We start from the raw sequence: 25,314 nt of genomic DNA on the forward strand, positions 1-25,314 counted from the left end.
TCAGAACGTTGCATAAAATGAAATAACGTGCACAAAGAGGGTAGAGGACAATGAAGTTAAAATCCAGAATAGATGTTTATATCACAACACTCACGGCAAAGAGTAGCATTCCTCCACTCTATGCATATGCCAGCATTGATACATGACTCAGCATAGGCCTGTAGTCCATAGCATAGGGATGTTGCCTGTCCACCAGTGAAACACATGTCATAAACACAATTTTCAAAGAAATTCTCTGGAGGCACTTTGGTATGACAGTCCTTGAAGATTCCTGTGTAAATCAAAAAAGATATATAGAAGGATAGAAAAAAACAACTGGAATGCTAAGATCATAACCACCATCTATTTTCTGTCACAGCAAATGTATTGTGAGTGCTCCAGGCTAACTTTGTTTAGTAAATTAAACTAGTACTTGAAATGGACGCACAAGGCAGAATCAGAGTGAGCTCTGATTCAGGTTTTCTTCTTTTTGAAAGATTGATACTACATAGCTTACATAAACTAAGCGTTGCTGCCTAGGAAAACCACTAATTCTAGACAACTACAGGGACTGTCCAATGCAAGGAACATGTACAGAATTTTAGTTAAAGTATCTGTAATACATACACTGACAGTGCCCTCTGAACTACTCTTTTAGCAAGCAGAGTGCAAGTCACTATAAAGAAAAGAGCAGCTTCCTGAACATGTCCTGAGATAACGTTCATGGACACGTGGGCACTGTCTGAACAGATGACATATCCTGACCGAGCACCTATGAGTTTTACATTGGTCATTTACACTGGAGGTTTTATATGCTTCCAGTGTGAGCTCAGGAAAACAGACTATAAAGAAGGGACAAGACAAACTGTAACATGTTCCATCATATGGCTCACAGAAAACTACCAGCATATTACCTGTTGGGTCTGTGATCATGCCACATGCTATGTTCTTCTTTGCTTCACTCTCCAACACAGGATCACACTGCTCTTCTGTCCCACCACTGGAGCATCTGGGGAAAGCAAGCAGAATCAAATGTGTGTTTCTCATCATTTACTATAAGATTTTCAGTGTAAGATTGACACATGACAACCCTGCACAACACAGTGTACTTTATGTCAGTCACAAGACTTTATCCAGCTTCTTTGAAAAGCTGATGTCAGCCCTCTCACTGAATGGGCTCATTTTTTTGATCCCTTCTGGGCTATTCAAAGGCTTATTCTTAGCTGAAAAAAAACCAGTTATGGAATCCAAACAGTTATGCTTTCCAATTAGAGAACTGGACTGAAGTCCCATCCTCTCTCACACTCAACAGACAGTTCCTGCTTTGGAAAACAAGACTTAAAGGACATAACCCTCTTATCATTCTCTGGTTTACATAAAGGTACAGCTCCCTACTTCTAATGGGCAGCTGGAAGATGTGGAATGGTACCAGATGATAAAGCCAGCAAGCAAGTGGATGGCTATTTGATTTTAAAGAGTTTGGTTAACAAATGCCATGTGATTAAATTATTATACATACATGGTGTTATTCTCAGGCACAAGCCAGCTTTCTCCAAGATCAGTAGAACCACTGGCAATATCACCATTGGGTTTTATATTGTCATCATTTGGATCACCATTATAATTACCTGTGAAGGTAAAAGGAGATTTATGGAAAACATGAAGTTCAAACGTGTAGAACAATACTAGGTTTCAGGCTGTAAAATAAAGTAAAATATTAAAGGGAGAGTAATCTGCAACAGCAATGTGTACTGGGCAAAATAAGAAGAGCAGAATTGTGTTTTAGGCTTTGACTGAGCTGCTGTTCAGACACTTGTGGACTTGAAGCAGGAAGTCTGCAAGCTCCTGTGTAACCAGATTACATTGCATCCAAGAAAGAACTTCTTAGCTTAAAAAAAAAATCCCAACTCATTTTCTTGTTTCCTACGTGTAGAATGTTGGACTAAAAATTACACAGCGCTATTTGCACCTCTATATTCTTAGGTAGATTTCCTGCATTGAAAGCACGAAAAACCCATGGAGAGATAATAGAACTAGGAAGTTCTAGATGATCCAAACCAAAGAATAATCAGAAATGTAGTAGTCTAATGTTTCTTCTTTTTCTTCTTTTCTCATTCTTTTGATTGTTTAAACATGATCATTCAGGTTGTATAAATGCCTTCTAAGAGCACAGAAAAAGAGAAGCAGGAAAACTTGATGATGCTGACAGTAAGCTATTAAAGATTTCTCTCTGCTGTGCAAACAGCCTCAGGTTTTTATAATTCACAGAATGAAATGATATATCATTTCCACACCGAACAAAAGACAAATACATCAGAATGTAAATAACATAAAAATGTGTTTGTAGAATTCTTTAATAGCTCCATGGAAAAAATGACTCTCCCTAATTTTAAACTGTAGAACTTAAGGCAGCTTTTTTATTTGGCTAAAAATGTTATTTTTAATTATACCTCGCAACATTCCAAATGGATAGCATGTTACCAGGAAATTTTAAAGTTCCTCTTAGAAACTGAAAAAGTCTAGCAAGTTTTTTTCAGTGCTGTAAATTCTAGTCCATTTGACAGGGACCAGTTTTGTGTAGAACAAGTAAGACATCCTAAAAAAAAAAAGCTGAAGCAATCACTGGCCTCCACAACTCACTAAAAAATGACTAAGTCTGTAACTTACCACAGAGGCCACAGAGCAGATGACTGTAATTAGAGGGCACGGAGACTTCCGCATAGTGGTTTCCATCGTATCTCACCCACAGTCCAAAGTCAGTTTCCAAGAGAACATATCCACCACTGCTTTGAATACTGATTTTCTTCTCAATAAATACAGGCAGGTTCATTCTGCGACCATTCACCTGTACAGCAAATTGTAAAAGTTAGTGCATGACTGCTGGGACTCCTACAACTACCAGCAGCTAGTACAGATTACTGAAAGATATGATCTTGTGCACAAAGCAACTGGAAATAATTAAAGAACATTTACTCTGAGCAAGTTTGTTGGAGATCTCATTAAAAGAGGTACATGTCATTAATAAAAAGAGAAAGTCTCCTATAAACTCTACAGAGGAAATATTTTATTATTGGCATGTCAGTTAAAAATATGTTATATATCTCTTTTAATCAAGTATTTTCTTACATTCACTTTCTTGTTTTTCTGTAGAGATATCTGGTTGTCATAGACTTCCACTTGCACTGACTTCACATAAGAGACTTTGGTGTTGGCTCCTCTGTGCTCATTTGTTGTGGACACATCGAAGTATGGAAGCTTCTCAGAGACATTGCACACTTTGGAGAGGGTGTAAGTGCAATTTCCCATGAAATTATGGACTCTGTGGTCAAAAGTGTTATAATGTGGATCTCCAGAGGCGCTGCAGGAAGCACGGTCTGTGAAGGAAAAAAGACAGACTAATTCCCTCCGAATCTTCATCAGATTTTTGCAGTTGCTTGGTTTCCACTTTGTTTTACTTTGTATTTGCTGCTCTGATATAATATTGACAGCAACAGCACTCCAAAGGCCAACCCAGTCTTCTATCTTTGGACCCATAAAAAAACCTGTACTTGTGTATCAGAAATCTATGCTAGAGGTTGAGGAACAAATGTGAGCAAAAGGCTTTGATATGAAAGAAAAAAAGGCACTGCTGTTAAGACATCATTATACAAACTGTAGCAGTGAGTTTTTAGTGTTGATATCTGAAAGGCTATTTCTGACTAAATAGGAAGAATTTCCATAACATCTTTACAGTGTTGGTTAGCCAGAATAGCTGCACTACCAGCTGTCTGGGTTTCTGTACTCACATCATTTATGGAACTTATATTGAACATTGCATACACAAGATATCCTTTACACATTTTTAAAAAATATCGAAGTTAACTAGTCAGTGATAATATGTACAAATGGAAGTACAGTGTGCGTTCATTGAAGTGTGTAACATGGAGAAGATTTTGAATGTTAATAAGAAATTCCCGTTTTGAAGAAAAAAAATTCCCATCAACTCTTAACAGAGTTGAGATTGAAGGTTCTTCATGGTGCTTCCCAATAATAAAAAAAGATAAAGAAAGAGATCCTTTCCTCTTTCTTTTTCAATGGCATGTTAAAATGTAGCTACACGTACAGTTGTTGTCTACATGTGAAGCTTAACTCCTTACACAGAAAGTGTTAATGCTCCCAGAATGACATACTTAACAGTTACCAAAAAAAAAGCAGAAAAATTCTAAACTGATTAGGTGAGCTAGGACTCTCTTGTATTTAACAAGCTGACATATGCAGATATAAGTGCTTAAAATTGGAGGAAAGAAACAATTAAAATTTATCAAAGGGTATTTTAGTATATATCCTAAATATTAAACTAACACTAATTGTACAGAATCAGACTTTGACAAGAAAATACAACTGGCTTATATCACACCCCAAAAATAAAATTTGGAAACTAAATTAAATTTCAAAATATACAAAAAATAACATCTGTATAATAGGTGAAAACTTGCCATAGAAAAGAGTAATTTAAATATTTATGGACATGGAAATAAAGAGTATGTGAGATAACTATTAGATGGCTGGTCTACTCTTACCAAAAAGCTTGGCATTGTGGCAAAAGAGACCTAGAGGAGAGTGTACATAGTCAGAACTCAGAAGGAGTCCCAGACATAAAGAAATATTATGCAAGTGCAACTGAGGGAGCAAGGAAAACTCTGACCCTCCAGTATAAAAACTCTGTCACTTAGCTCTGACACTACAATTCAGAAAATAGGAAAGTTCTGAGAGCCAGTAAGAGAACAAGATGGGAAACAACAGTACCTGAGCTGGGTATTGGTGTTGTTGGTGATGTTGTGTGGGCAGGCTGCGTTGTAGTGCCTGGCAAGGGAATCGTGGGTGTTGGTGCTGATGGACCTAGGGCAAGAGAGAGTTAGAAGAGATGTGCAGCAAGCCAAGCACCAGACCAGTTAAGTAAAATATGAGTCTTAGAGTGATAGAGTGAAGGTGGGGCCACCTTTTCCACTGTCACACAATGCTCACGTACAGCCACATACACACCCATGGTATGTCTGTGGCCAGGTGAGGGTGGCCAGCCAAGGGGAAAGGCTTAGCACAGCCAGTAAAAAACATGGATAGGAGACAACTGTACCCGTGCTTGTCCCAGGTGCCGGTGAGGTTGTTGTATGTGGAGGCCGTGTTGTAGTGTCTGGCAAGGGGGACGAGGGTGTAGGAGCTGATGAATGAAAGAGAGTGAAGCAGAGGTGGAGAAGGTGTGTTTTGTAAGGGGATTTGCTCCCAAATGGGGATGTTGCACCCTTCCCAAACACCACCGCACCATGGCAAAAGAACTGTAGGACAGGGATTCCACAGTGTCCCCATCCCAAAGAGTCTCTTCACCCGAAGCCTGGCACACCAGGCCAGTGAGGTGCTACCAATTATAGCAGTACCTGAGGTCGTCCCCGGTGGTGCTGTTGGTGGTCTTGGTGTTGTCTGCGTCGTGATGTTAGGCAGTGGGGTTGAGGGTGTAGGAGGAAGTGGACCTATGAAGAGACAGAGGAAGAAATGGGCAGTGTCAGCATGGGCGTTTTGTTGCATGCAGCTTGTCCACCCTTCCCGAAAAACCCAACATTCTGACTCAAGAGACCCAGGGCAGTACCTGAGGTCGTCCCCGGTGGTGCTGTTGGTGGTCTTGGTGTTGTCTGCGTCGTGATGTTAGGCAGTGGGGTTGAGGGTGTAGGAGGAAGTGGACCTATGAAGAGACAGAGGAAGAAATGGGCAGTGTCAGCATGGGCGTTTTGTTGCATGCAGCTTGTCCACCCTTCCCGAAAAACCCAACATTCTGACTCAAGAGACCCAGGGCAGTACCTGAGGTCGTCCCCGGTGGTGCTGTTGGTGGTCTTGGTGTTGTCTGCGTTGTAGTGCCTGGCTGTGGGATCGTGGGTGTTGCTGTTGATGCACCAAGCAGAAGGGACAGTTAGAGGAGATGTGCACCAACATGGGAGTTTTCTTGCAGCAGCTGCATCCTTCACCCTTCTGAAGCACCCAACTCCACTACCAGGCATGCCCAGAAGAGACAGTGAAGCGTGTCATCTCAGGAAGAACCCTCCCACCCAAGGGCTCAGCCAGCAGCACAGCTGGGTGACAAAAGCAAGTAAGGCACTTCAGTCCCATGGTCAATGTCCTGTCTGTGGGCCTTGTAACACATGAACTAAACCAGGCATTGCCAGTGCTCCAGTCTCCCAGGAGAAAGCCGGCTTGGGCACAGGAGGCATCAGTGCCCTACAGGGCACTGCAGAGACAACCTGTGCTCCTGCCTCTAGCACAGCCTACCAGCTCAGTTGGTGACATGTCTCAAGCTGCCCTTTCCCAAGCCAAGCCTTGTACCTGCACAGGATCCCTTTTCAATGGACAGATCATCCAATGCTACGTTGCTCCGGGCGTCTTCGCCCCACTGTCCCTCCAGCAAAATCTGAGGGAAGGAATTGTTCCCAGCATTAGCTCTGGCCGCACGTGTGAAGCGCCGTTAGAAAGGACGGTCCCTCTTAGGTGGCAGTGAGAGCCTGTGCCCTTACCTGCGTATTTCCTGTGATGTGCACCGTCACCTCTCCCAAGTGCCACGTGTCCCCATGGTTCCCTTCTTGATTCCACACCTCCACTTGCTCAAAGTCCTTTGCCACGTACACCCGCAGGGCCATTTCAGAGTTTCCGTACATGTGGTACCAGAAGCGGAAGCAGTGCGTTCCTTCCCAACTGCACACCGGACCGACCAGGACAGCCACAAACCCGGAGAGAGCATCATCAGTCCCTTGCAGGTAGATGTAGTAGCCGTCTGAAACCAAGCATGGGCCACACTGTCACACACACATCAAATCTAGACAAAGCAGCCAGGGACAACCCAAGCCCAGTCCTGGGAGCGCCGAAGCTGCATTTTCAGGCAGGCAAAAGGAGCGGGGAGCAAACACAGGTCCTTCACAAGCCACAAGCCTCCCTGGACCCGAGCGCCCCTACAAAGGTGCTCTCTGGGCCACGGCAGCTGCATGCCTTGGCCTGGGCAACGGCACCACCTCCAAAGCATTGCCACAGCCCTTGCGCGGCTCTGCAGCTTCGGAGACTCAGTCCTCACCTTGTTGTTTGGAGAAGCCAGCCTCTCTGTCTAACAGAGAGACAGACCCGTTCCTATTCCCCAGAGACAAACGGCTCATCAAGCTCTGCATTACTTTCTCCCCCGCATGGTAGGCCCTGGCTGCCCTGTGGCTACCACGGACCGATTCCCAGGGCTGGAAATCTTCCCAAAGGAAGCCTCCGGCTCTGGGAGACACTGCTTTAAATTTCTCTGGATCAAGACCAGGAAAGATGTGGCCTGTGTTTGCTGCTAGCAGAAGTTTAGGGGTATCTTCCCAGGGACACTCCCCAGCCTGTGTCCTGATTGCTGTTTTTACCTCCAGTTGTGTGGTCAGAGGAGGGGCCGGTATTTGGTGTGGGCGTTGGGCCTCTGTTCCTTATCCAGTCAATGCTGCTGTAGTCTGCCTGGACCCAGCCACAGAAGTCCTTGTCGAATGTGCAGGTGAAATTGCAGTCTGTCGGGGGAGCTGGACGTGGTGCAGAAAGGAAAGCAGAGGTTGTAGAGTGAAGGTGGGGCCACCTTTTCCCACTGTCACACAGTGCTCACATACAGCCACATACACACCCATGGTATGTCTGTGGCCAGGTGAGGGTGGCCAGCCAAGGGGGAAGGCTTAGCACAGCCAGTAAAAAACATGGATGGGAGACAACCGTACCTGTGCTTGTCCCAGGTGCCGGTGAGGTTGTTGTATGTGGAGGCCGTGTTGTAGTGTCTGGCAAGGGGGACGAGGGTGTAGGAGCTGATGAATGAAAGAGAGTGAAGCAGAGGTGGAGAAGGTGTGTTTTGTAAGGGGATTTGTTCCCAAATGGGGATGTTGCACCCTTCCCAAACACCACCGCACCATGGCAAAAGAACTGTAGGACAGGGATTCCACAGTGTCCCCGTCCCAAAGAGTCTCTTCACCCGAAGCCTGGCACACCAGGCCAGTGAGGTGCTACCAATTATAGCAGTACCTGAGGTCGTCCCCGGTGGTGCTGTTGGTGGTCTTGGTGTTGTCTGCGTCGTGATGTTAGGCAGTGGGGTTGAGGGTGTAGGAGGAAGTGGACCTATGAAGAGACAGAGGAAGAAATGGGCAGTGTCAGCATGGGCGTTTTGTTGCATGCAGCTTGTCCACCCTTCCTGAAAAACCCAACATTCTGACTCAAGAGACCCAGGGCAGTACCTGAGGTCGTCCCCGGTGGTGCTGTTGGTGGTCTTGGTGTTGTCTGCGTCGTGACGTTCGGCAGGGGGTTGCGGGTTTGTAGGAGGATAGTTTGACCTATGATGAGATCAGAGGAAGAAATGGGCACGTGTTCAGCATGGCGTTTTGTTGCAGCAGCCTTGTCCACCTACTCCCGAAAAAACCCAACATTCTTGGAACTCAATAGACCCAGGGCGTACCTGAGGCGTCCCCGGTGGTGCTGTTGGTGGTCTTGGTGTTGTCTGCGTTGTAGTGCCTGGCTGTGGGATCGTGGGTGTTGCTGTTGATGCACCAAGCAGAAGGGACAGTTAGAGGAGATGTGCACCAACATGGGAGTTTTCTTGCAGCAGCTGCATCCTTCACCCTTCTGAAGCACCCAACTCCACTACCAGGCATGCCCAGAAGAGACAGTGAAGTGTGTCATCTCAGGAAGAACCCTCCCACCCAAGGGCTCAGCCAGCAGCACAGCTGGGTGACAAAAGCAAGTAAGGCACTTCAGTCCCATGGTCAATGTCCTGTCTGTGGGCCTTGTAACACATGAACTAAACCAGGCAGTGCCAGTGCTCCAGTCTCCCAGGAGAAAGCCGGCTTGGGCACAGGAGGCATCAGTGCCCTACAGGGCACTGCAGAGACAACCTGTGCTCCTGCCTCTAGCACAGCCTACCAGCTCAGTTGGTGACATGTCTCAAGCTGCCCTTTCCCAAGCCAAGCCTTGTACCTGCACAGGATCCCTTTTCAATGGACAGATCATCCAATGCTACGTTGCTCCGGGCGTCTTCGCCCCACTGTCCCTCCAGCAAAATCTGAGGGAAGGAATTGTTCCCAGCATTAGCTCTGGCCGCACGTGTGAAGCGCCGTTAGAAAGGACGGTCCCTCTTAGGTGGCAGTGAGAGCCTGTGCCCTTACCTGCGTATCTCCTGTGATGTGCACCGTCACCTCTCCCAAGTGCCACGTGTCCCCATGGTTCCCTTCTTGATTCCACACCTCCACTTGCTCACAGTCCTTTGCCACGTACACCCGCAGGGCCATTTCAGAGTTTCCGTACATGTGGTACCAGAAGCGGAAGCAGTGCGTTCCTTCCCAACTGCACACCGGACCGACCAGGACAGCCACAAACCCGGAGAGAGCATCATCAGTCCCTTGCAGGTAGATGTAGTAGCCGTCTGAAACCAAGCATGGGCCACACTGTCACACACACATCAAATCTAGACAAAGCAGCCAGGGACAACCCAAGCCCAGTCCTGGGAGCGCCGAAGCTGCATTTTCAGGCAGGCAAAAGGAGCGGGGAGCAAACACAGGTCCTTCACAAGCCACAAGCCTCCCTGGACCCGAGCGCCCCTACAAAGGTGCTCTCTGGGCCACGGCAGCTGCATGCCTTGGCCTGGGCAACGGCACCACCTCCAAAGCATTGCCACAGCCCTTGCGCGGCTCTGCAGCTTTGGAGACTCAGTCCTCACCTTGTTGTTTGGAGAAGCCAGCCTCTCTGTCTAACAGAGAGACAGACCCGTTCCTATTCCCCAGAGACAAACGGCTCATCAAGCTCTGCATTACTTTCTCCCCCGCATGGTAGGCCCTGGCTGCCCTGTGGCTACCACGGACCGATTCCCAGGGCTGGAAATCTTCCCAAAGGAAGCCTCCAGCTCTGGGAGACACTGCTTTAAATTTCTCTGGATCAAGACCAGGAAAGATGTGGCCTGTGTTTGCTGCTAGCAGAAGTTTAGGGGTATCTTCCCAGGGACACTCCCCAGCCTGTGTCCTGATTGCTGTTTTTACCTCCAGTTGTGTGGTCAGAGGAGGGGCCGGTATTTGGTGTGGGCGTTGGGCCTCTGTTCCTTATCCAGTCAATGCTGCTGTAGTCTGCCTGGACCCAGCCACAGAAGTCCTTGTCGAATGTGCAGGTGAAATTGCAGTCTGTCGGGGGAGCTGGACGTGGTGCAGAAAGGAAAGCAGAGGTTGTAGAGTGAAGGTGGGGCCACCTTTTCCCACTGTCACACAGTGCTCACATACAGCCACATACACACCCATGGTATGTCTGTGGCCAGGTGAGGGTGGCCAGCCAAGGGGGAAGGCTTAGCACAGCCAGTAAAAAACATGGATGGGAGACAACCGTACCTGTGCTTGTCCCAGGTGCCGGTGAGGTTGTTGTATGTGGAGGCCGTGTTGTAGTGTCTGGCAAGGGGGACGAGGGTGTAGGAGCTGATGAATGAAAGAGAGTGAAGCAGAGGTGGAGAAGGTGTGTTTTGTAAGGGGATTTGTTCCCAAATGGGGATGTTGCACCCTTCCCAAACACCACCGCACCATGGCAAAAGAACTGTAGGACGCACACCAGGCCAGTGAGGTGACAGGTGGGGAAACCTCCAGCACAGCTGCCCCATTCCTTGAATCAGGGAGAGAGTCAGGGAAATCAAAGGAGATGGACAGAAGACTTACCACAGACAGTGCCAGCACTCCAGTCTCCCAGGGCAACCCCTGCCTCCGCGCAGGCTGTGGCATAGGCCCCCAGGTCATTGCAGAGCTGCTCCGTGCTGCCGCCTGTGGCACACTGGTCATAGACACAGCTCTCAAAGTAGGTCTGGGGTGGCAGAACTGCATGGCATGGCTGGAACGGGCCACCCAGATGCGTGAGGATTGAACACTGCTTGTTAGCTGCCTCCTCCTCGGCAGGGGAGCAGGACACAGGCGGGCTGATGGCTGGGTCACACCTACACAGCAGACAGACAGCCCTGAGCTCACCGCAGCCACACCATTTCCTCACCTGCTCCCCAGACAAAACCTCAGCTTCCGGAGCCCAGATCCCCCCCTAAGACAGGCACCAATGGCGTCGCTTGCAAGGGTGGAACGCATGGCCCACAGTCACCAGTCCCACCCCTGGAATTAGGTGGACAGAAGAAAATACCTCAGGCTGTTGTGATCCCAACAACTTGGGAAAAGTGTCATGCCCAGGCCCTGGACCACCCTCCCGGAGGTCAAGAAACTGCCTCTTCTCCCTTGGCCCATGCCTGCCATCACCAACCCTTCCTCCTGATGGCCCTCATAGCTCCCCTCTCCCAAACTCCCTCTTGTCCTTCATCTGCAGGATAGATCAGGGACTCACGGCCACTCATCATCCGGCACCATCCAGCTGGCTCCAAAGTCATTGAAGTCGGGCACGACAACTCCATCGGGGCGCATGAAGTCGTCCTGCTGGCTCCCAGTGTACGTCCCACACAGCCCACAGAGCTTGCCCTTGTGCTTCTCAGACACCTTCACGAGGAGCTCGTGGTCCCCGTTGAACTGCAGCTGCAGGCCCAGCTTGGTGGAAACATGCACGTAGGAGCCGCTCAGGGAAATGGTCACACCGGGGGCAGGAGAAGCAGGCAGGGAGACCAGAGCACCGTTGACCTGGAGTAGGGGGAAAGAGGGAAGCATAAAGAGGTGCCCTCTGCTGAGAGGTCCCTGTTCCTCACTGGGGTGGTGCCAGGGCCCAGTGAGTCAGAAGCACTGATGGCATGAGAAACCCTGCCCAGGCCTACGAGGACACTAGCAGCTCTACACACGGCCCACCCAAAAGTCAGGAAACCAGCCCAAAATCTGCGGCTGCACAAGCAGCCACATCTGCCTCACTCAGAGCCTCGCCAGGCTCTTCTGCGAGTGCACAGCAGGCTGAGGGAATAGCAAGCTCTCCCTGGGGACAGAGTGGTATTTAGGGGTGCTTAGTGCATCTGTGGTTCCCAGGTGTAAAAGTGAGGGGCTTACGTAGACGGCCTTGCGCTCGCGCAGTGCAACGTGGAGGCCTTCCAGGGACAGTGCCACAGAGTTCAGAGCTGTCCAGCTCTGGCTGCCACGATGTTCATTGCGGGTGGTGACACTGAACCCGATGGAGGAGTTGTCACAGCCTGTCACAACGGTGTAGTTGCAGGAGCCCTGGAAGTGGTGAAGCTTCCCATCGAAGGTGCTGTAATGCGGGTCACCGTAGATGTGGCAGAGCGCAGTGCTGGCTGGGTAACAGCCCCTCTGGCCGTTCTGGATCTTGCAGACCTCCTCCTCGCCACAGGACAAGGCAGAGCAAACCATCTGGCCATTGGCTTCACACCGGCACCGGCGAGTGCAATTCTCGTTCACGAAGTACTCGCCTTCCTGCAGGCAGGTAAACGCCAAATATCAGTGTAAGATGCATGAAAATTGAGGGAAAGGAGTCCCTGGGAGGGGTGCAAACCAGGGCAGGGCTTTCACTCACGCTGTAGTAGTTGTCCTCAAAGAGGCAGCCACACTGGGCCTCGGGCACACAGGTGTCTCCGCTGAGGAGGAAGCCAGAGGTACATGCACAGCCCTCCACGCAGGGCTTGGAGCAGTTCTGTGGGGCTTGTTGGTCAACACAGGTGGCAGGACAGCCGGTCATGCAAGGGTCATAGGAGCTGTTGGAAGGACACTTCAGGGCTGCAATGGGGAGGGGACAATTAGGACCAGCAAGACTTCAAGCAAGGAAGGCCTTCTGGGAGGGGAAAGGCCAAAGACCGTCTTTGGCCAGAGGTTCTGGGCAAGGGGAGCGGCACATTTCCCTTCTGGCAAGGGCAAGGCAGGTACTCACGGCAGAAGGTAGCATTCCTCCAGGGCAGAAGAGTCACGCCGGCTGCCTGGCACGCGTCAGCGTAGGCCTCCAGAGCAGCACACAGAAACTCCTGGCCACCATTCAGGGCACAAAGGTCGTAGAGGCAGGTGTCAAAATAGCTCTGGGGGTTGATCACACTGTGGCACAACTCAAAAGAGCTGGGCGTGCTGGTCAGTATGCCACAGAAGCGATCCGACTTGTAGAGCTCCTCCTCCTCTGCACTGCAAGGTGGGGAGGGGACGGGGACACCGCAAGAGGGATCACTGTCTGGGACCTGCCAGCTCTCCCCCAGCGCATTGGAGTCTGCGGCTTGCTGCCCATTGGGCATCATGTATTCGTCGTCTCTCCGGTTGTTGAAGTTCCCGCACATGCCACAGGTCAGGTTGAAGTAGGTGGTGGGCACCTTCACCTCCACCGAGTGGTCAGTGTCATAGGACACTGTGAGGCTGAAGTCTGTCTCCAGGACGACGTAGCGGCCGCTCTTGCTCACCGTGATCGCACCTCCCGCTGCCCTCACCGGCAGGGTCTGGCGCACGCCGTTCACCTAGGGCAGACACAGCACCATGGGCCCTGGACTTGTCCCTGGCCTCCCCGGGGTCTCCTGCCTGGGGAAAGCAGCTGCCAGGCCAGGCACAGCAAACAGCTGCCTGGGATGCCCTCACACCCCACACCCCTGGGGCCCACAGAGCCGTGTCTGGGTCCTGTGCTCTGCAGGGGCCTCTGCTCAACACAGAGCACATTGCTTGGTTGCCTCTTCCTCCTCCAACCCCTCTGGAAGGAAAAAACAAAGGGGCCCAGTGGCTTCAGGGGAACCCCCCCAGGCCTGGAACAATGGAGACAGCTGGTACATGCCAGGCCCTGCCAAGAACAGCCAGCCCTGCCTTGTACCCACACCACGCCCGTGCCAGCCCCGCTGCCTACCAGCACTTGGCTCTTCTCCTGCTTGAGGATGGCAATGCGCTGTCCGTACACCTCAACCAGCACTTCGCGCACGTAGGACACCCTGCTGTTGCCGCGATGCTCGTTCTTGGCCTCCACATTGAAGTAGGGCAGGGAGGTGGTGTTGGAGCACACTTTGGCCAGGGTGTAGGTGCAGTTGCCCATGAAGTTGTGCGTCACCTTGTCAAAGGTGTTGTAGTGAGGGTCCCCGTGGACGTGACAGATGCCGTAGGAGTGTTCGAGGCACACGGGTTTCCCACCCTGCACCCCGCAGTACTGTCCCACAGGGCATGAGGCTTCGAAACACTGGACTTTGCTTCCCCGTGCGGGACACGTGCACTTGGAGGAGCAGCTGTTGTCCGTCCAGAACTCGGAGCCCACGGGGTAGTGCTGCCCGTTGTACCAACACCCGCACTGCTGGCTGGGCACACATCGGTCGTGGTAGAGCAGGTACCCGCTGTCACACACACAGCCCTCCACGCATGGCAGGCTGCAGGTGACTGGAGCCATTGGGTCAAAACAGGTGGCAGGGCAGGCAGTAGCACAGGGCTCATAGTGACTGTTGGCCGGACAGGTGATCGCTGCAGAAACAGAAGACGCGGCAATTACTTGCAGAACATAACTCAACACTTCTTTTGAGGTATTTTCCCCTTTGAAAAAGTAATGGTCTCCATTTTCCCTGTGGTCTGCTTGGCTCCATGTGTGTTCTCAGTCCTACCCGATCAAATGAAACAGCAAATGTGATGGTGCCTCTAATACAGACAACTCCCTGTAAATCCCCTCAGCTCACAGTGAGAATATTTCTCTGCCTCTCTCTTTCCTTCCTGTCCTGCGTTTTCCCGAGAGTAACGATCTGTGCTACCACGTGTGGACTTACGGCAGAAGGTTGTGTTCCTCCACACGGGTATCTGGACCCCAAGGGCCTGACAGGCATCCGCATAGGACTGCAAGCTCTTGCACAGGGTCTCCCGGTCCAGCCCCAGCTCACACAGGTCATACGAGCAGGTCTCAAAGTAACTGCTGGGGCTCAGCACAGCGTGGCAGATCTGAAAGGGGCCACTGGTGTCAATGAGGAGCCCACAGAAGTGGCTGCTGGCGATCACCTGCTTGTCCGTGTCATTGCAGGCTGGGGTGGGGAGTGATCCGGCTGAGCAGCTGTGGAAAGACAGGGAGAAGGGCCCCTGGGTCATCTCGGGGCTTCTGCTGGTGCCTCTTCCTCCCCTTGCCTGACGTGTCCCCAGACCTGCTGGGGAGGCACACCCACCTGCTGTTTTTGGACACCTCCCAGCTGTTGCCCAGGCTGGTAGAGTCTGGCTCCAGCATCCCTTCCGGGTTCAGGAAGTCATCTGCTGCCATCCCGTTGTAGTTCCCACACATGCCACAAACCTTCTGCTCAAAGGTGCTTGGAAGTGTCACCTCCACCCGATGGACCCCATCAAACTTCACTCTCAAGCCAAAGTCTGTCATGACCATAGTGTAGAACCCACTGGACAAGACCTGCACACCTGCGGATGGGCTGCAAGGCAGGATCTCTGCCACTCCATTCACCTGGAGGGACAGGAAGCAAGACAGGATTGAAGCAACCCATTTGGCACAGCTCTTTCCTCTTGCACAGCCCCACAGGCTCTCCCCTCGAGCTTACCGTCACCACTCCACCCTGCCCCAGCCTTATCCGCTGGTCAGCCACATCGACATCCACGTATCGGACGTAGGACACACGAGTGTTGCTCCCCCTGTGCTCGTTGGCTGCTTCCACGTTGAAGTAGGGCAGGGAGCTGTTGCTCTCGCACAGCTTGGAGAGGGTGTAGGTGCAGGTGCCCATGAAGCTGTGTAGCTGCTTGTCGAATGTGTGGTAGTGAGGGTCTCCTTCCACCACACAGGTCTCTGACAGTGGAAAGACCAGAGGGCAAGTTTAGTTGAGCACCTCCTGCTGCCTCTTCTCCCCAGATCACCTTGCTCAAAGAGCATCTGACCCATGACTGGTCTGTACTCACCTGTGCCTGGCATGGGTGTTGATGTGGGTGTTGACGTGGGTGTCTCTTCTGAAGGTGTGGTGATGGTGGTGCCTGGTGTGGTTGGAGTCATTTCTACAAAAGAGAGAATGATATAAAGAAATGAATCCTCCTTGACCAGCTTATGTTCTGACAATTGTTCTGACAATGCCCTTCTAGGTCTAATGAACACGTATTCATGAAACATTTGAAGATGTTATAATGAAATGAGTAGAAGTGACTAGTACTGAAAAATTGACTAAAAAACATGAAATTTTAAGTGTCTGAGAATGTGTGGTTTTTTACAAATCCCTTCCTCAGTTGTCATCATAATACATTAAGATCCTATATTTTTACACTGTGTCAGTCACAATCCTTTGTCATTGCAAATTGCTCAAAGATGTCCTATTTGGCATAGTAGTATTCAGCTGGCTCTCAAAATCCTTTTTAGGTGGAAATCTAGACTTCATAATGAGAATTGTCTGACATTTCTTTTTACTGCTCATAAACTGGTATAAGAACTATTGTTTTGGAATTCGAAAGAGACTACAGAATGGCTTTTCATGTAATAGCCTCATACTTATGCTGTCATTTCTGCTCGCTTTGGTAATCACCTCTGGAGGTTCTAGAAAAAGCAATTTAAAGATACAAGGAAGAAATTTTTTACAATGAGGATGGTGCAACAGTGGAAATATTCATGGTCAGGTTGGATTTTGAGTAACCTTGTCTAGTTGGAGACATCCCTGCTTGTTGCAGGGAGGTTGAACTAGATGACCTTTAAAGGTCCCTTCCAACCCAAACTGTTCTATGATTCTATGAATTTCGTGCCTCTAGCCTTACCTCTGTGTTAACTCATCTGCCTAGATAAGAAGGACCTAAGGCTGCATGGATCTCAAGCTGCAGGATTCTTTTTTGTAGTTTTAAAGCCCTTTTTTATGCTTGGTGAAAATTCGGAGCTGTAGAGAGTTTGGGTAAGTGATATGTTAACACTTCTCAAAAAGATAAAATATTTTATTAAAGCCAAAGCGGTGATTTGTTAGACAAATGTTCAATTGTCCCTGGCTGAGCACTTAGCTGACAGTGTATGTTGTCTCTCCCAACCCAGTTTTGATAAATAGTCTTGGGTCAAAAGTGTTCAGACATCATGTTCTAAAGCGAATACAGGAAGCCCATTAGAAGCTTAGATTAGAAGCCAAATTTACAGAGATGCTAAGCATTTGAAAGCTTCCTGTGTTTCATTGAATCCCCATTTCTGAAATTCTGTTCAACTTCTCAGGCATTTGAATTTATATTTGTAGTATAAGGACTTAATTGGATGGTTATTTGCTAAATGACCTAATGACTTACTGCAGATGGTATCTTTCCTCCATTCACCCAGATTTACACCTCCAAGTTCACAGGCAGCAGCATATGCCTCTAAAATCTTGCAGAACTGGTCAGAATCCGCCTCTGTGGCACACAGATCATAGACGCAGCTCTCGAAGTACAGCTGTGGGGGAATGTGCCAATGGCAGGCCTGAAAAGGTCCACTATTTTGCAAAACAATTTTGCAGAGTTCTTCATATTCTTTCTCTTTTGCTGTGTCACAAGCAGGCGGCACAACTGAAACTGCATTACACCTGCATGGAAAGTACACAGCAGAGTGGTTATAGAATAAATCTTCGTATTTTTTTATATCCTGCAAGGCATATCTCAACTACAATAGAATCCTATGCCAAATTCTGCAGATTTCCTGTGTATAGTCATCTTTAGTGTGTCAATCCCAAAAGTGAGAAATATTACAACTTAACTCATAATACCCCATTAAGAATATAATAGTGAATTTGCAATATATGGCTGTCTATCCATAAAATGAAGTCCAGAAGAAACCAACAAATTAGCTATCCAACACAAGCAAGATAATTTTGATTCTTTATTGCGTATAGTAAGGGCAGTAATTTGTATGTGAAAGCATTAATAGACAGATAAATGCCCCTCGCCTATGTTAAGCAAGGTGCAGTTATCTTGCGATCTGAATCTAAGATATATTTAGACTTCTTATAGCAAGAGGGAGGAATATAAAGGAGACATTTTAGGATAAGAAAGTAAGGAAAAATTCAAGTTATATGCATAAAAAGGAGCCCAATCTCAAGTAAAATCTATAAAGCTCATGTGGAAAAGCTCTGAAGGGTGATTTTAAAATGTCAATATTTTCTGTTGAAAACTGGAGTCATTCAAAGGTGAAAACAATAGCAAACCAGTAATATCAAAGAAGGGTTATTATGGAATGTAAGCGATGTATATTAGACCTATAACTCCATGATTTATGTTTCAGGCACTTTGCTGTTTCCTAAAGTATCATCTGATACTTACGTCCTGTTGTCATCCTTCACTATCCAGCTGTCACCAAATTTATTTGGATCCTGTTCTAGGACTTTATCCGGGTTTAAAAAGTCATCTAGTTGGTTGTCATTGAATGTTCCACAGAGACCACACAGCTGTCCTTTGAGACTTTCATCAACCAGAATGAAAAGCTCCTGGTCACCATCAAACTTAACCTGGATCCCTAGAGAGGTATCAACGACCACGTAGTGTCCTTTTGTGGCTACTCTGGCTCCATGGTTCAAATCCACAGGAAGTTTAACCTGAACTCCATCCACCTAAGGAAAACAAAACCCACAAAATCCAGTAAAATCAAATCAATAAAGCTCCCAGGAACAAAGGGGAGGTCTGCACTGCCAGCACTATAGTTTTCTCCACCGAGTCAGCCTTATTCTAGTGAACAATGGAGATAACAGAATTTTGAGGTTAAGCAGAGACTAAAGCAGTATACACTTATTTTCTACCTTCAATAGTGCCTTGTAGCACAAGTTTAGCTTTGTGCTGTCACAACTACACACAAAGCAATACTTGGAATAGTTAATTTAAAGCTAAATCTTTGAGACTTAGTCCAGTAAAAGCTTTCTATTATAGATGAAGTCATGGATGAAGCTGTTTCATCCTACAAGCTCATTTAGAAAATATCTGAATAGACAAAAAGAAGCTATGCTGATTTCTGCCTTTTTGGGAAAAAAAAATTCTGTGACTTTTAGCATGTGCAGTCTTGGAGGTGAATAAATCAGACAGGGCTGATTCAGTTCTTTTGGGCAGAAATGTAAAGTGCATAGTGATGGATTGTTTATGCTAAAAGTAGAACACTTACATAGGTCTCTCTATTTTTCTTCAAAACAATGTGAAGGTTTTCCAGTGTGACAGAAACTGAGTTCAAGGCTGTCCAGTTTGGGTTTCCTCTATGTTCATTTCTGGTAGTCACTGAGAACTTTTCAGAAGAATTTGTGCATCTCTCAACAACAGTATAATTGCAGTCTCCTTGGAAATGGTACAGTCTTCCATCAAAGGTTATATAATGTGGATCCCCAAAAATGTGGCAGGTGCTGGGATTCAATGGGTAACATCCCAAGAGTCCATTCTGTACCTTGCAAACTTCACTTACTTCACACGTGTCTGAATTGCAAACTACAGTCCCATTTCCAGCACATACACATTGGCCTACACAGTCTGGTTGCCAAAAAGATTCTCCTTTCTGTTAGAGAAATTCAAATAAATACAAATTAGAAGAGTTAATGGCAATGTTGAACTGTGAAACAAGCCCCAGGAATATGTACCAGAACAAACCTCATAATATTTGTCATTCTGAAGGCAGCCACAGTTGCTCATGGACACACACTGTCCCCCGCTGATGACAAAACCATTGTTGCATTCACATCCTTCTACACAAGGTTTGCTGCAGTTCTTAGATGCAAGAGGATCAGTGCAGGTTGCTGGACAAGCACTGGTGCATGGGTTGTAATGACTGTTGGGAGGGCATGCAACAGCTGAGAAACAATAAAAGGCACTGAATTAACAATCACAACTCACAGGAAACCACTATTCAATAATGTGATTGTTTTGCCCTAATGACAACTGTACGGGTTTTTTGAAGCCTGAAGTTCTACTCCTATTCGATATCAGAAAGTAATATAGTAAATATTCCACATGGAAAAAAAAGCATGAATGTCTAACAATATATCCTGCATATTAAGTATCTCCAAATCCAAATAAAACTTTGCCTCTCTACACCAGATCTTGTACACAGACAATACATTTCCATGAGTACAGGGATTGCTAAATTGATTAGATGTAGCCTGGAAATTAGCAAGCTGATTCAAGGCAAAACATCATCTAGAACTCAGAGGTGATTTCACATTAACAGAGGCATACTGCTTACTGGTTTGATAAAGATTCTTGAGATATTGAACAAAATTCTCCTCTGTTCTCTGGCAAAAAACAAGACTTTTGCAGGACTTTATTTCTCAATATTTTGTTGTAATTATGTGAAGAATTTAAGATATTTAAGCTGTGTCAATTATTGGCAAAAATTAACCTCTTAAGACAACAACAAAGCTATTGAAAGACTCATGTCACTATGGAAACTCACGGCAGAAGGTAGCATTCCTCCAGGGCAGAAGAGTCACGCCGGCTGCCTGGCACGCGTCAGCGTAGGCCTCCAGAGCAGCACACAGAAACTCCTGGCCACCATTCAGGGCACAAAGGTCGTAGAGGCAGGTGTCAAAATAGCTCTGGGGGTTGATCACACTGTGGCACAACTCAAAAGAGCTGGGCGTGCTGGTCAGTATGCCACAGAAGCGGTCTGACTTGTAGAGCTCCTCCTCCTCTGCACTGCAAGGTGGGGAGGGGACGGGGACACCGCAAGAGGGGTCACTGTCTGGGACCTGCCAGCTCTCCCCCAGTGCATTGGAGTCTGCGGCTTGCTGCCCATTGGGCATCATGTATTCGTCGTCTCTCCGGTTGTTGAAGTTCCCGCACATGCCACAGGTCAGGTTGAAGTAGGTGGTGGGCACCTTCACCTCCACCGAGTGGTCAGTGTCGTAGGACACTGTGAGGCTGAAGTCTGTCTCCAGGACGACGTAGCGGCCGCTCTTGCTCACCGTGATCGCACCTCCCGCTGCCCTCACCGGCAGGGTCTGGCGCACGCCGTTCACCTAGGGCAGACACAGCACCATGGGCCCTGGACTTGTCCCTGGCCTCCCCGGGGTCTCCTGCCTGGGGAAAGCAGCTGCCAGGCCAGGCACGGCAAACAGCAGCCTGGGATGCCCTCACACCCCACACCCCTGGGGCCCACAGAGCCGTGTCTGGGTCCTGTGCTCTGCAGGGGCCTCTGCTCAACACAAAGCACATTGCTTGGTTGCCTCTTCCTCCTCCAACCCCTCTGGAAGGAAAAAACAAAGGGGCCCAGTGGCTTCAGGGGAACCCCCCCAGGCCTGGAACAATGGAGACAGCTGGTACATGCCAGGCCCTGCCAAGAACAGCCAGCCCTGCCTTGTACCCACACCACGCCCGTGCCAGCCCCGCTGCCTACCAGCACTTGGCTCTTCTCCTGCTTGAGGATGGCAATGCGCTGTCCGTACACCTCAACCAGCACTTCGCGCACATAGGACACCCTGCTGTTGCCGCGATGCTCGTTCTTGGCCTCCACATTGAAGTAGGGCAGGGAGGTGGTGTTGGAGCACACTTTGGCCAGGGTGTAGGTGCAGTTGCCCATGAAGTTGTGCGTCACCTTGTCAAAGGTGTTGTAGTGAGGGTCCCCGTGGACGTGACAGATGCCGTAGGAGTGTTCGAGGCACACGGGTTTCCCACCCTGCACCCCGCAGTACTGTCCCACAGGGCATGAGGCTTCGAAACACTGGACTTTGCTTCCCCGTGCGGGACACATGCACTTGGAGGAGCAGCTGTTGTCCGTCCAGAACTCGGAGCCCACGGGGTAGTGCTGCCCGTTGTACCAACACCCGCACTGCTGGCTGGGCACACATCGGTCGTGGTAGAGGAGGTACCCGCTGTCACACACACAGCCCTCCACGCATGGCAGGCTGCAGGTGACTGGAGCCATTGGGTCAAAACAGGTGGCAGGGCAGGCAGTAGCACAGGGCTCATAGTGACTGTTGGCCGGACAGGTGATCGCTGCAGAAACAGAAGACGCGGCAATTACTTGCAGAACATAACTCAACACTTCTTTTGAGGTATTTTCCCCTTTGAAAAAGTAATGGTCTCCATTTTCCCTGTGGTCTGCTTGGCTCCATGTGTGTTCTCAGTCCTACCCGATCAAATGAAACAGCAAATGTGATGGTGCCTTTAATACAGACAACTCCCTGTAAATCCCCTCAGCTCACAGTGAGAATATTTCTCTGCCTCTCTCTTTCCTTCCTGTCCTGCGTTTTCCTGAGAAAAACGATCTGTGCTACCACGTGTGGACTTACGGCAGAAGGTTGTGTTCCTCCACACGGGTATCTGGACCCCAAGGGCCTGACAGGCATCTGCATAGGACTGCAAGCTCTTGCACAGGGTCTCCTGGTCCAGCCCCAGCTCACACAGGTCATACGAGCAGGTCTCAAAGTAACTGCTGGGGCTCAGCACAGCGTGGCAGATCTGAAAGGGGCCACTGGTGTCAATGAGGAGCCCACAGAAGTGGCTGCTGGCGATCACCTGCTTGTCCGTGTCATTGCAGGCTGGGGTGGGGAGTGATCCGGCTGAGCAGCTGTGGAAAGACAGGGAGAAGGACCCCTGGGTCATCTCGGGGCTTCTGCTGGTGCCTCTTCCTCCCCTTGCCTGACGTGTCCCCAGACCTGCTGGGGAGGCACACCCACCTGCTGTTTTTGGACACCTCCCAGCTGTTGCCCAGGCTGGTAGAGTCTGGCTCCAGCATCCCTTCCGGGTTCAGGAAGTCATCTGCTGCCATCCCGTTGTAGTTCCCACACATGCCACAAACCTTCTGCCCAAAGGTGCTTGGAAGTGTCACCTCCACCCGATGGACCCCATCAAACTTCACTCTCAAGCCAAAGTCTGTCATGACCATAGTGTAGAACCCACTGGACAAGACCTGCACACCTGCGGATGGGCTGCAAGGCAGGATCTCTGCCACTCCATTCACCTGGAGGGACAGGAAGCAAGACAGGATTGAAGCAACCCATTTGGCACAGCTCTTTCCTCTTGCACAGCCCCACAGGCTCTCCCCTCGAGCTTACCGTCACCACTCCACCCTGCCCCAGCCTTATCCGCTGGTCAGCCACATCGACATCCACGTATCGGACGTAGGACACACGAGTGTTGCTCCCCCTGTGCTCGTTGGCTGCTTCCACGTTGAAGTAGGGCAGGGAGCTGTTGCTCTCGCACAGCTTGGAGAGGGTGTAGGTGCAGGTGCCCATGAAGCTGTGTAGCTGCTTGTCAAATGTGTGGTAGTGAGGGTCTCCATGTATACTGCAAATTGCTTCTGGAGACAGGAAAAAGGAATATGTTCTCATTAACACATGAATACATCCAGAAATCCCACTTCATTTTGTACTGGGAAAACACAATCATCCTGATTGTATAGATTACATCTGGAAGAACTGAAACAGAAAGGCAGATTTGTAAGGCATAAGGCAGTGTCAAAGAAAGATACCTATAGAAATTAACTGAAGCAAAGTGGTGGTGGTAAAAATGCAGGTGTCCTACAAACCATTAACTAGCATATGAGGTTGTCTAAAATTACCTGTCACTGGTGGTGGTGTAGGCTCTGTTGGTGTAGGTGTTGGTGGTACAGGTGTAGGGCCAGCTTCTGTTAGTGGAAAAGACAAGGTAATACAATGAGCTTTAACATTACAGGGTGAACACTACTTACATGCTAACATACATTAGTTTTCACTTACTCTTCACCACCATAAAGTTAGAAGTTTTTCAGTGAAGTAAGTAGAACGGCCTATTTTTAAAATTGGGGCTATGTGGGTTTTTTGAGCACTAAGGAAAGCTCAAATTGTTAGCTTGATCAACAACTGAGCTCAGATGGCCACTCTAGAGCTGGAAGTGTATTTACAATCGGGTATGTGACTCCCTCTGGTGTATGTTAAGACACATGAAGGTCCTGCTGGCAGCAAGTGTTGGCAGATCTGATAGCGAGATGAACAGAGAAGCTCTTGTCTCTTGGAGTTATGTTTGTGCACCATCCGGTGGCTGAATCATGTGCTAATACACCTGGAAAAATGAAGAACTGGTTCTCCCTAGCCCTCAAACAAAAGAAGGCTCCAAGTCTTGTTCATGGCATTTTAAATAAAATCATATGTTCTCAGGGTATGGACCTGAATGGAAAACTTTGTCTTGGGTAGTGTAAATTTGAAACATCCCATGTCATTAAATGAGTAGTATTTCGCAGAGAAGAAGATCTATTAAGACCAAATGACACTTTCTGTAAGTTTTTCTGCGAATTTCTTGTTCAATTCACATTTTGCAAGTATTGTGTGCTTGTCAGTAAAAGTGGATCCCAGTCACCCACAGCTTGTGCCAGTCTTGGCTGATTTGTTAAGGGGTCAGAGATCAAGCTCAAATTGCTGATTCGTAGTTAAAGCTGACGGTGTAACTTGGTGTTACTGACTCACTGTTATCCTTTTGTGACATATGGCTGTACTGTGTATTTGACGAGTTTGTACGAACTGATATTTGCTGTAAAATGCTTATCAGTGTATTTAATGTGGAATCCAAATTCAGTGTGCATAGCCTGCTCTGGGTTTAGAGATGCACTTCAGACTTAAAAGTGAAGTAAACTTTGCTGGACCTTGTGAAAAAGGTCACATGTGCAGACAAAGGGGGGTAGCTTATTTTGGACATTTGAGGTGATGAGGAAAGAATTAGGAAGAAACTACAGCGAAACACATAGCACTCAAACGAAGTGAGCTGTAAAGTTTTTTGCGATTTCTCTTTTGTGGTTCGAGGTTCTGAGGAGTTGCTGCATTGTATATGGAATAGAGTAATGGTCAACAGCTTAAACAGAGATGAAGAAGCAGGACACACTCAGGTGCAAACACAAACTTACCACAGGATCCATCCCTCACTCTCACATTGTCCAGTGCTGTATCCCCATACTCTGTTAGTCCTCGGACAGCCTCAAAAATTACCTAGGCAGGACACAGAGTGATCACCGAATCAGAGTTGCTCAGGCAAACACAAGACTATTTCTCTTAGCATTTTTTTCAAAATAAACTCTCTGGTTTATTGCTAAAGGTATCAAGTCAGCTGAGGTTATAACAGTTTTTCTAACTTCCCTCAGAAGCCTAAAATATATATTCTGTAATAAGGTAAGGACTGCAAGAAACATTGTCCTCTCTTTTGCTGACTTCTAAATGATTTATGAGAATTAGTTGTCTGAATTCTACAGAGGAGTCCAGTGTAGGCAGCATCCCAAAGTTCAAACCTTCAAACTCATAGCCGACAAACTTACATTTAATTAAGACATCTAAAGTCCTTGATTTCATGATAAAAATAATGAGGGAAGGAAGGACAAAGAGAGAAAACTAAATTAAATTTTATCCGCTAACTAACAGCACTATTAAAACAAGGTGGTTGTTTGTTTCTCCTCTTAGTTCATTGACACAAATCATGAGGCCATTATATTCACAAAATCTTGGTTATATTTTTAGCTTACATGCACAGTATTTTGCAACCTGCAAATGGAGAACAAATACTGACACTGTACAAAGAAATTCAC

The 25,314-nt window shown here is 48.3% G+C and overlaps 1 protein-coding gene across 1 annotated transcript in view; it reads right to left on the reverse strand.

The window, feature by feature from the left end:
* The window catches only part of LOC113996809, a 40,756-nt gene extending 15,724 nt beyond the window's left edge, over positions 1 to 25,032 (reverse strand). The window contains exons 1-43 of the mRNA XM_039380908.1: positions 25,021 to 25,032; positions 24,643 to 24,724; positions 23,329 to 23,394; positions 22,823 to 23,067; positions 22,445 to 22,728; positions 22,058 to 22,335; positions 21,163 to 21,761; positions 20,221 to 20,785; positions 19,419 to 19,618; positions 18,946 to 19,326; positions 18,117 to 18,403; positions 17,112 to 17,383; positions 15,768 to 15,860; positions 15,416 to 15,657; positions 15,038 to 15,321; positions 14,651 to 14,928; positions 13,756 to 14,354; positions 12,814 to 13,378; positions 12,463 to 12,662; positions 11,982 to 12,362; positions 11,341 to 11,627; positions 10,677 to 10,948; positions 10,359 to 10,442; positions 10,020 to 10,169; positions 9,153 to 9,409; positions 8,965 to 9,049; positions 8,447 to 8,526; positions 8,229 to 8,394; positions 8,020 to 8,112; positions 7,722 to 7,805; positions 7,383 to 7,532; positions 6,516 to 6,772; positions 6,328 to 6,412; positions 5,809 to 5,889; positions 5,600 to 5,692; positions 5,391 to 5,483; positions 5,093 to 5,176; positions 4,765 to 4,857; positions 3,106 to 3,353; positions 2,647 to 2,824; positions 1,499 to 1,607; positions 894 to 988; positions 95 to 271 (exon numbers count right to left, since the gene is read on the reverse strand). Of these exons, the coding sequence (XP_039236842.1) occupies positions 95 to 271; positions 894 to 988; positions 1,499 to 1,607; positions 2,647 to 2,824; positions 3,106 to 3,353; positions 4,765 to 4,857; positions 5,093 to 5,176; positions 5,391 to 5,483; positions 5,600 to 5,692; positions 5,809 to 5,889; positions 6,328 to 6,412; positions 6,516 to 6,772; positions 7,383 to 7,532; positions 7,722 to 7,805; positions 8,020 to 8,112; positions 8,229 to 8,394; positions 8,447 to 8,526; positions 8,965 to 9,049; positions 9,153 to 9,409; positions 10,020 to 10,169; positions 10,359 to 10,442; positions 10,677 to 10,948; positions 11,341 to 11,627; positions 11,982 to 12,362; positions 12,463 to 12,662; positions 12,814 to 13,378; positions 13,756 to 14,354; positions 14,651 to 14,928; positions 15,038 to 15,321; positions 15,416 to 15,657; positions 15,768 to 15,860; positions 17,112 to 17,383; positions 18,117 to 18,403; positions 18,946 to 19,326; positions 19,419 to 19,618; positions 20,221 to 20,785; positions 21,163 to 21,761; positions 22,058 to 22,335; positions 22,445 to 22,728; positions 22,823 to 23,067; positions 23,329 to 23,394; positions 24,643 to 24,724; positions 25,021 to 25,032 (9,214 nt within the window). The remainder of the gene's footprint in view (positions 1 to 94; positions 272 to 893; positions 989 to 1,498; positions 1,608 to 2,646; positions 2,825 to 3,105; positions 3,354 to 4,764; positions 4,858 to 5,092; positions 5,177 to 5,390; positions 5,484 to 5,599; positions 5,693 to 5,808; positions 5,890 to 6,327; positions 6,413 to 6,515; positions 6,773 to 7,382; positions 7,533 to 7,721; positions 7,806 to 8,019; positions 8,113 to 8,228; positions 8,395 to 8,446; positions 8,527 to 8,964; positions 9,050 to 9,152; positions 9,410 to 10,019; positions 10,170 to 10,358; positions 10,443 to 10,676; positions 10,949 to 11,340; positions 11,628 to 11,981; positions 12,363 to 12,462; positions 12,663 to 12,813; positions 13,379 to 13,755; positions 14,355 to 14,650; positions 14,929 to 15,037; positions 15,322 to 15,415; positions 15,658 to 15,767; positions 15,861 to 17,111; positions 17,384 to 18,116; positions 18,404 to 18,945; positions 19,327 to 19,418; positions 19,619 to 20,220; positions 20,786 to 21,162; positions 21,762 to 22,057; positions 22,336 to 22,444; positions 22,729 to 22,822; positions 23,068 to 23,328; positions 23,395 to 24,642; positions 24,725 to 25,020) is intronic.
* Between the last annotated feature and the right edge of the window lie 282 nt (positions 25,033 to 25,314).

This window comes from Pipra filicauda, unplaced genomic scaffold (assembly GCF_003945595.2).
Source record: "Pipra filicauda isolate LSUMZ 115617 unplaced genomic scaffold, ASM394559v2 scaffold206_size1356665_pilon, whole genome shotgun sequence".
Lineage (NCBI taxonomy): Eukaryota > Metazoa > Chordata > Aves > Passeriformes > Pipridae > Pipra > Pipra filicauda.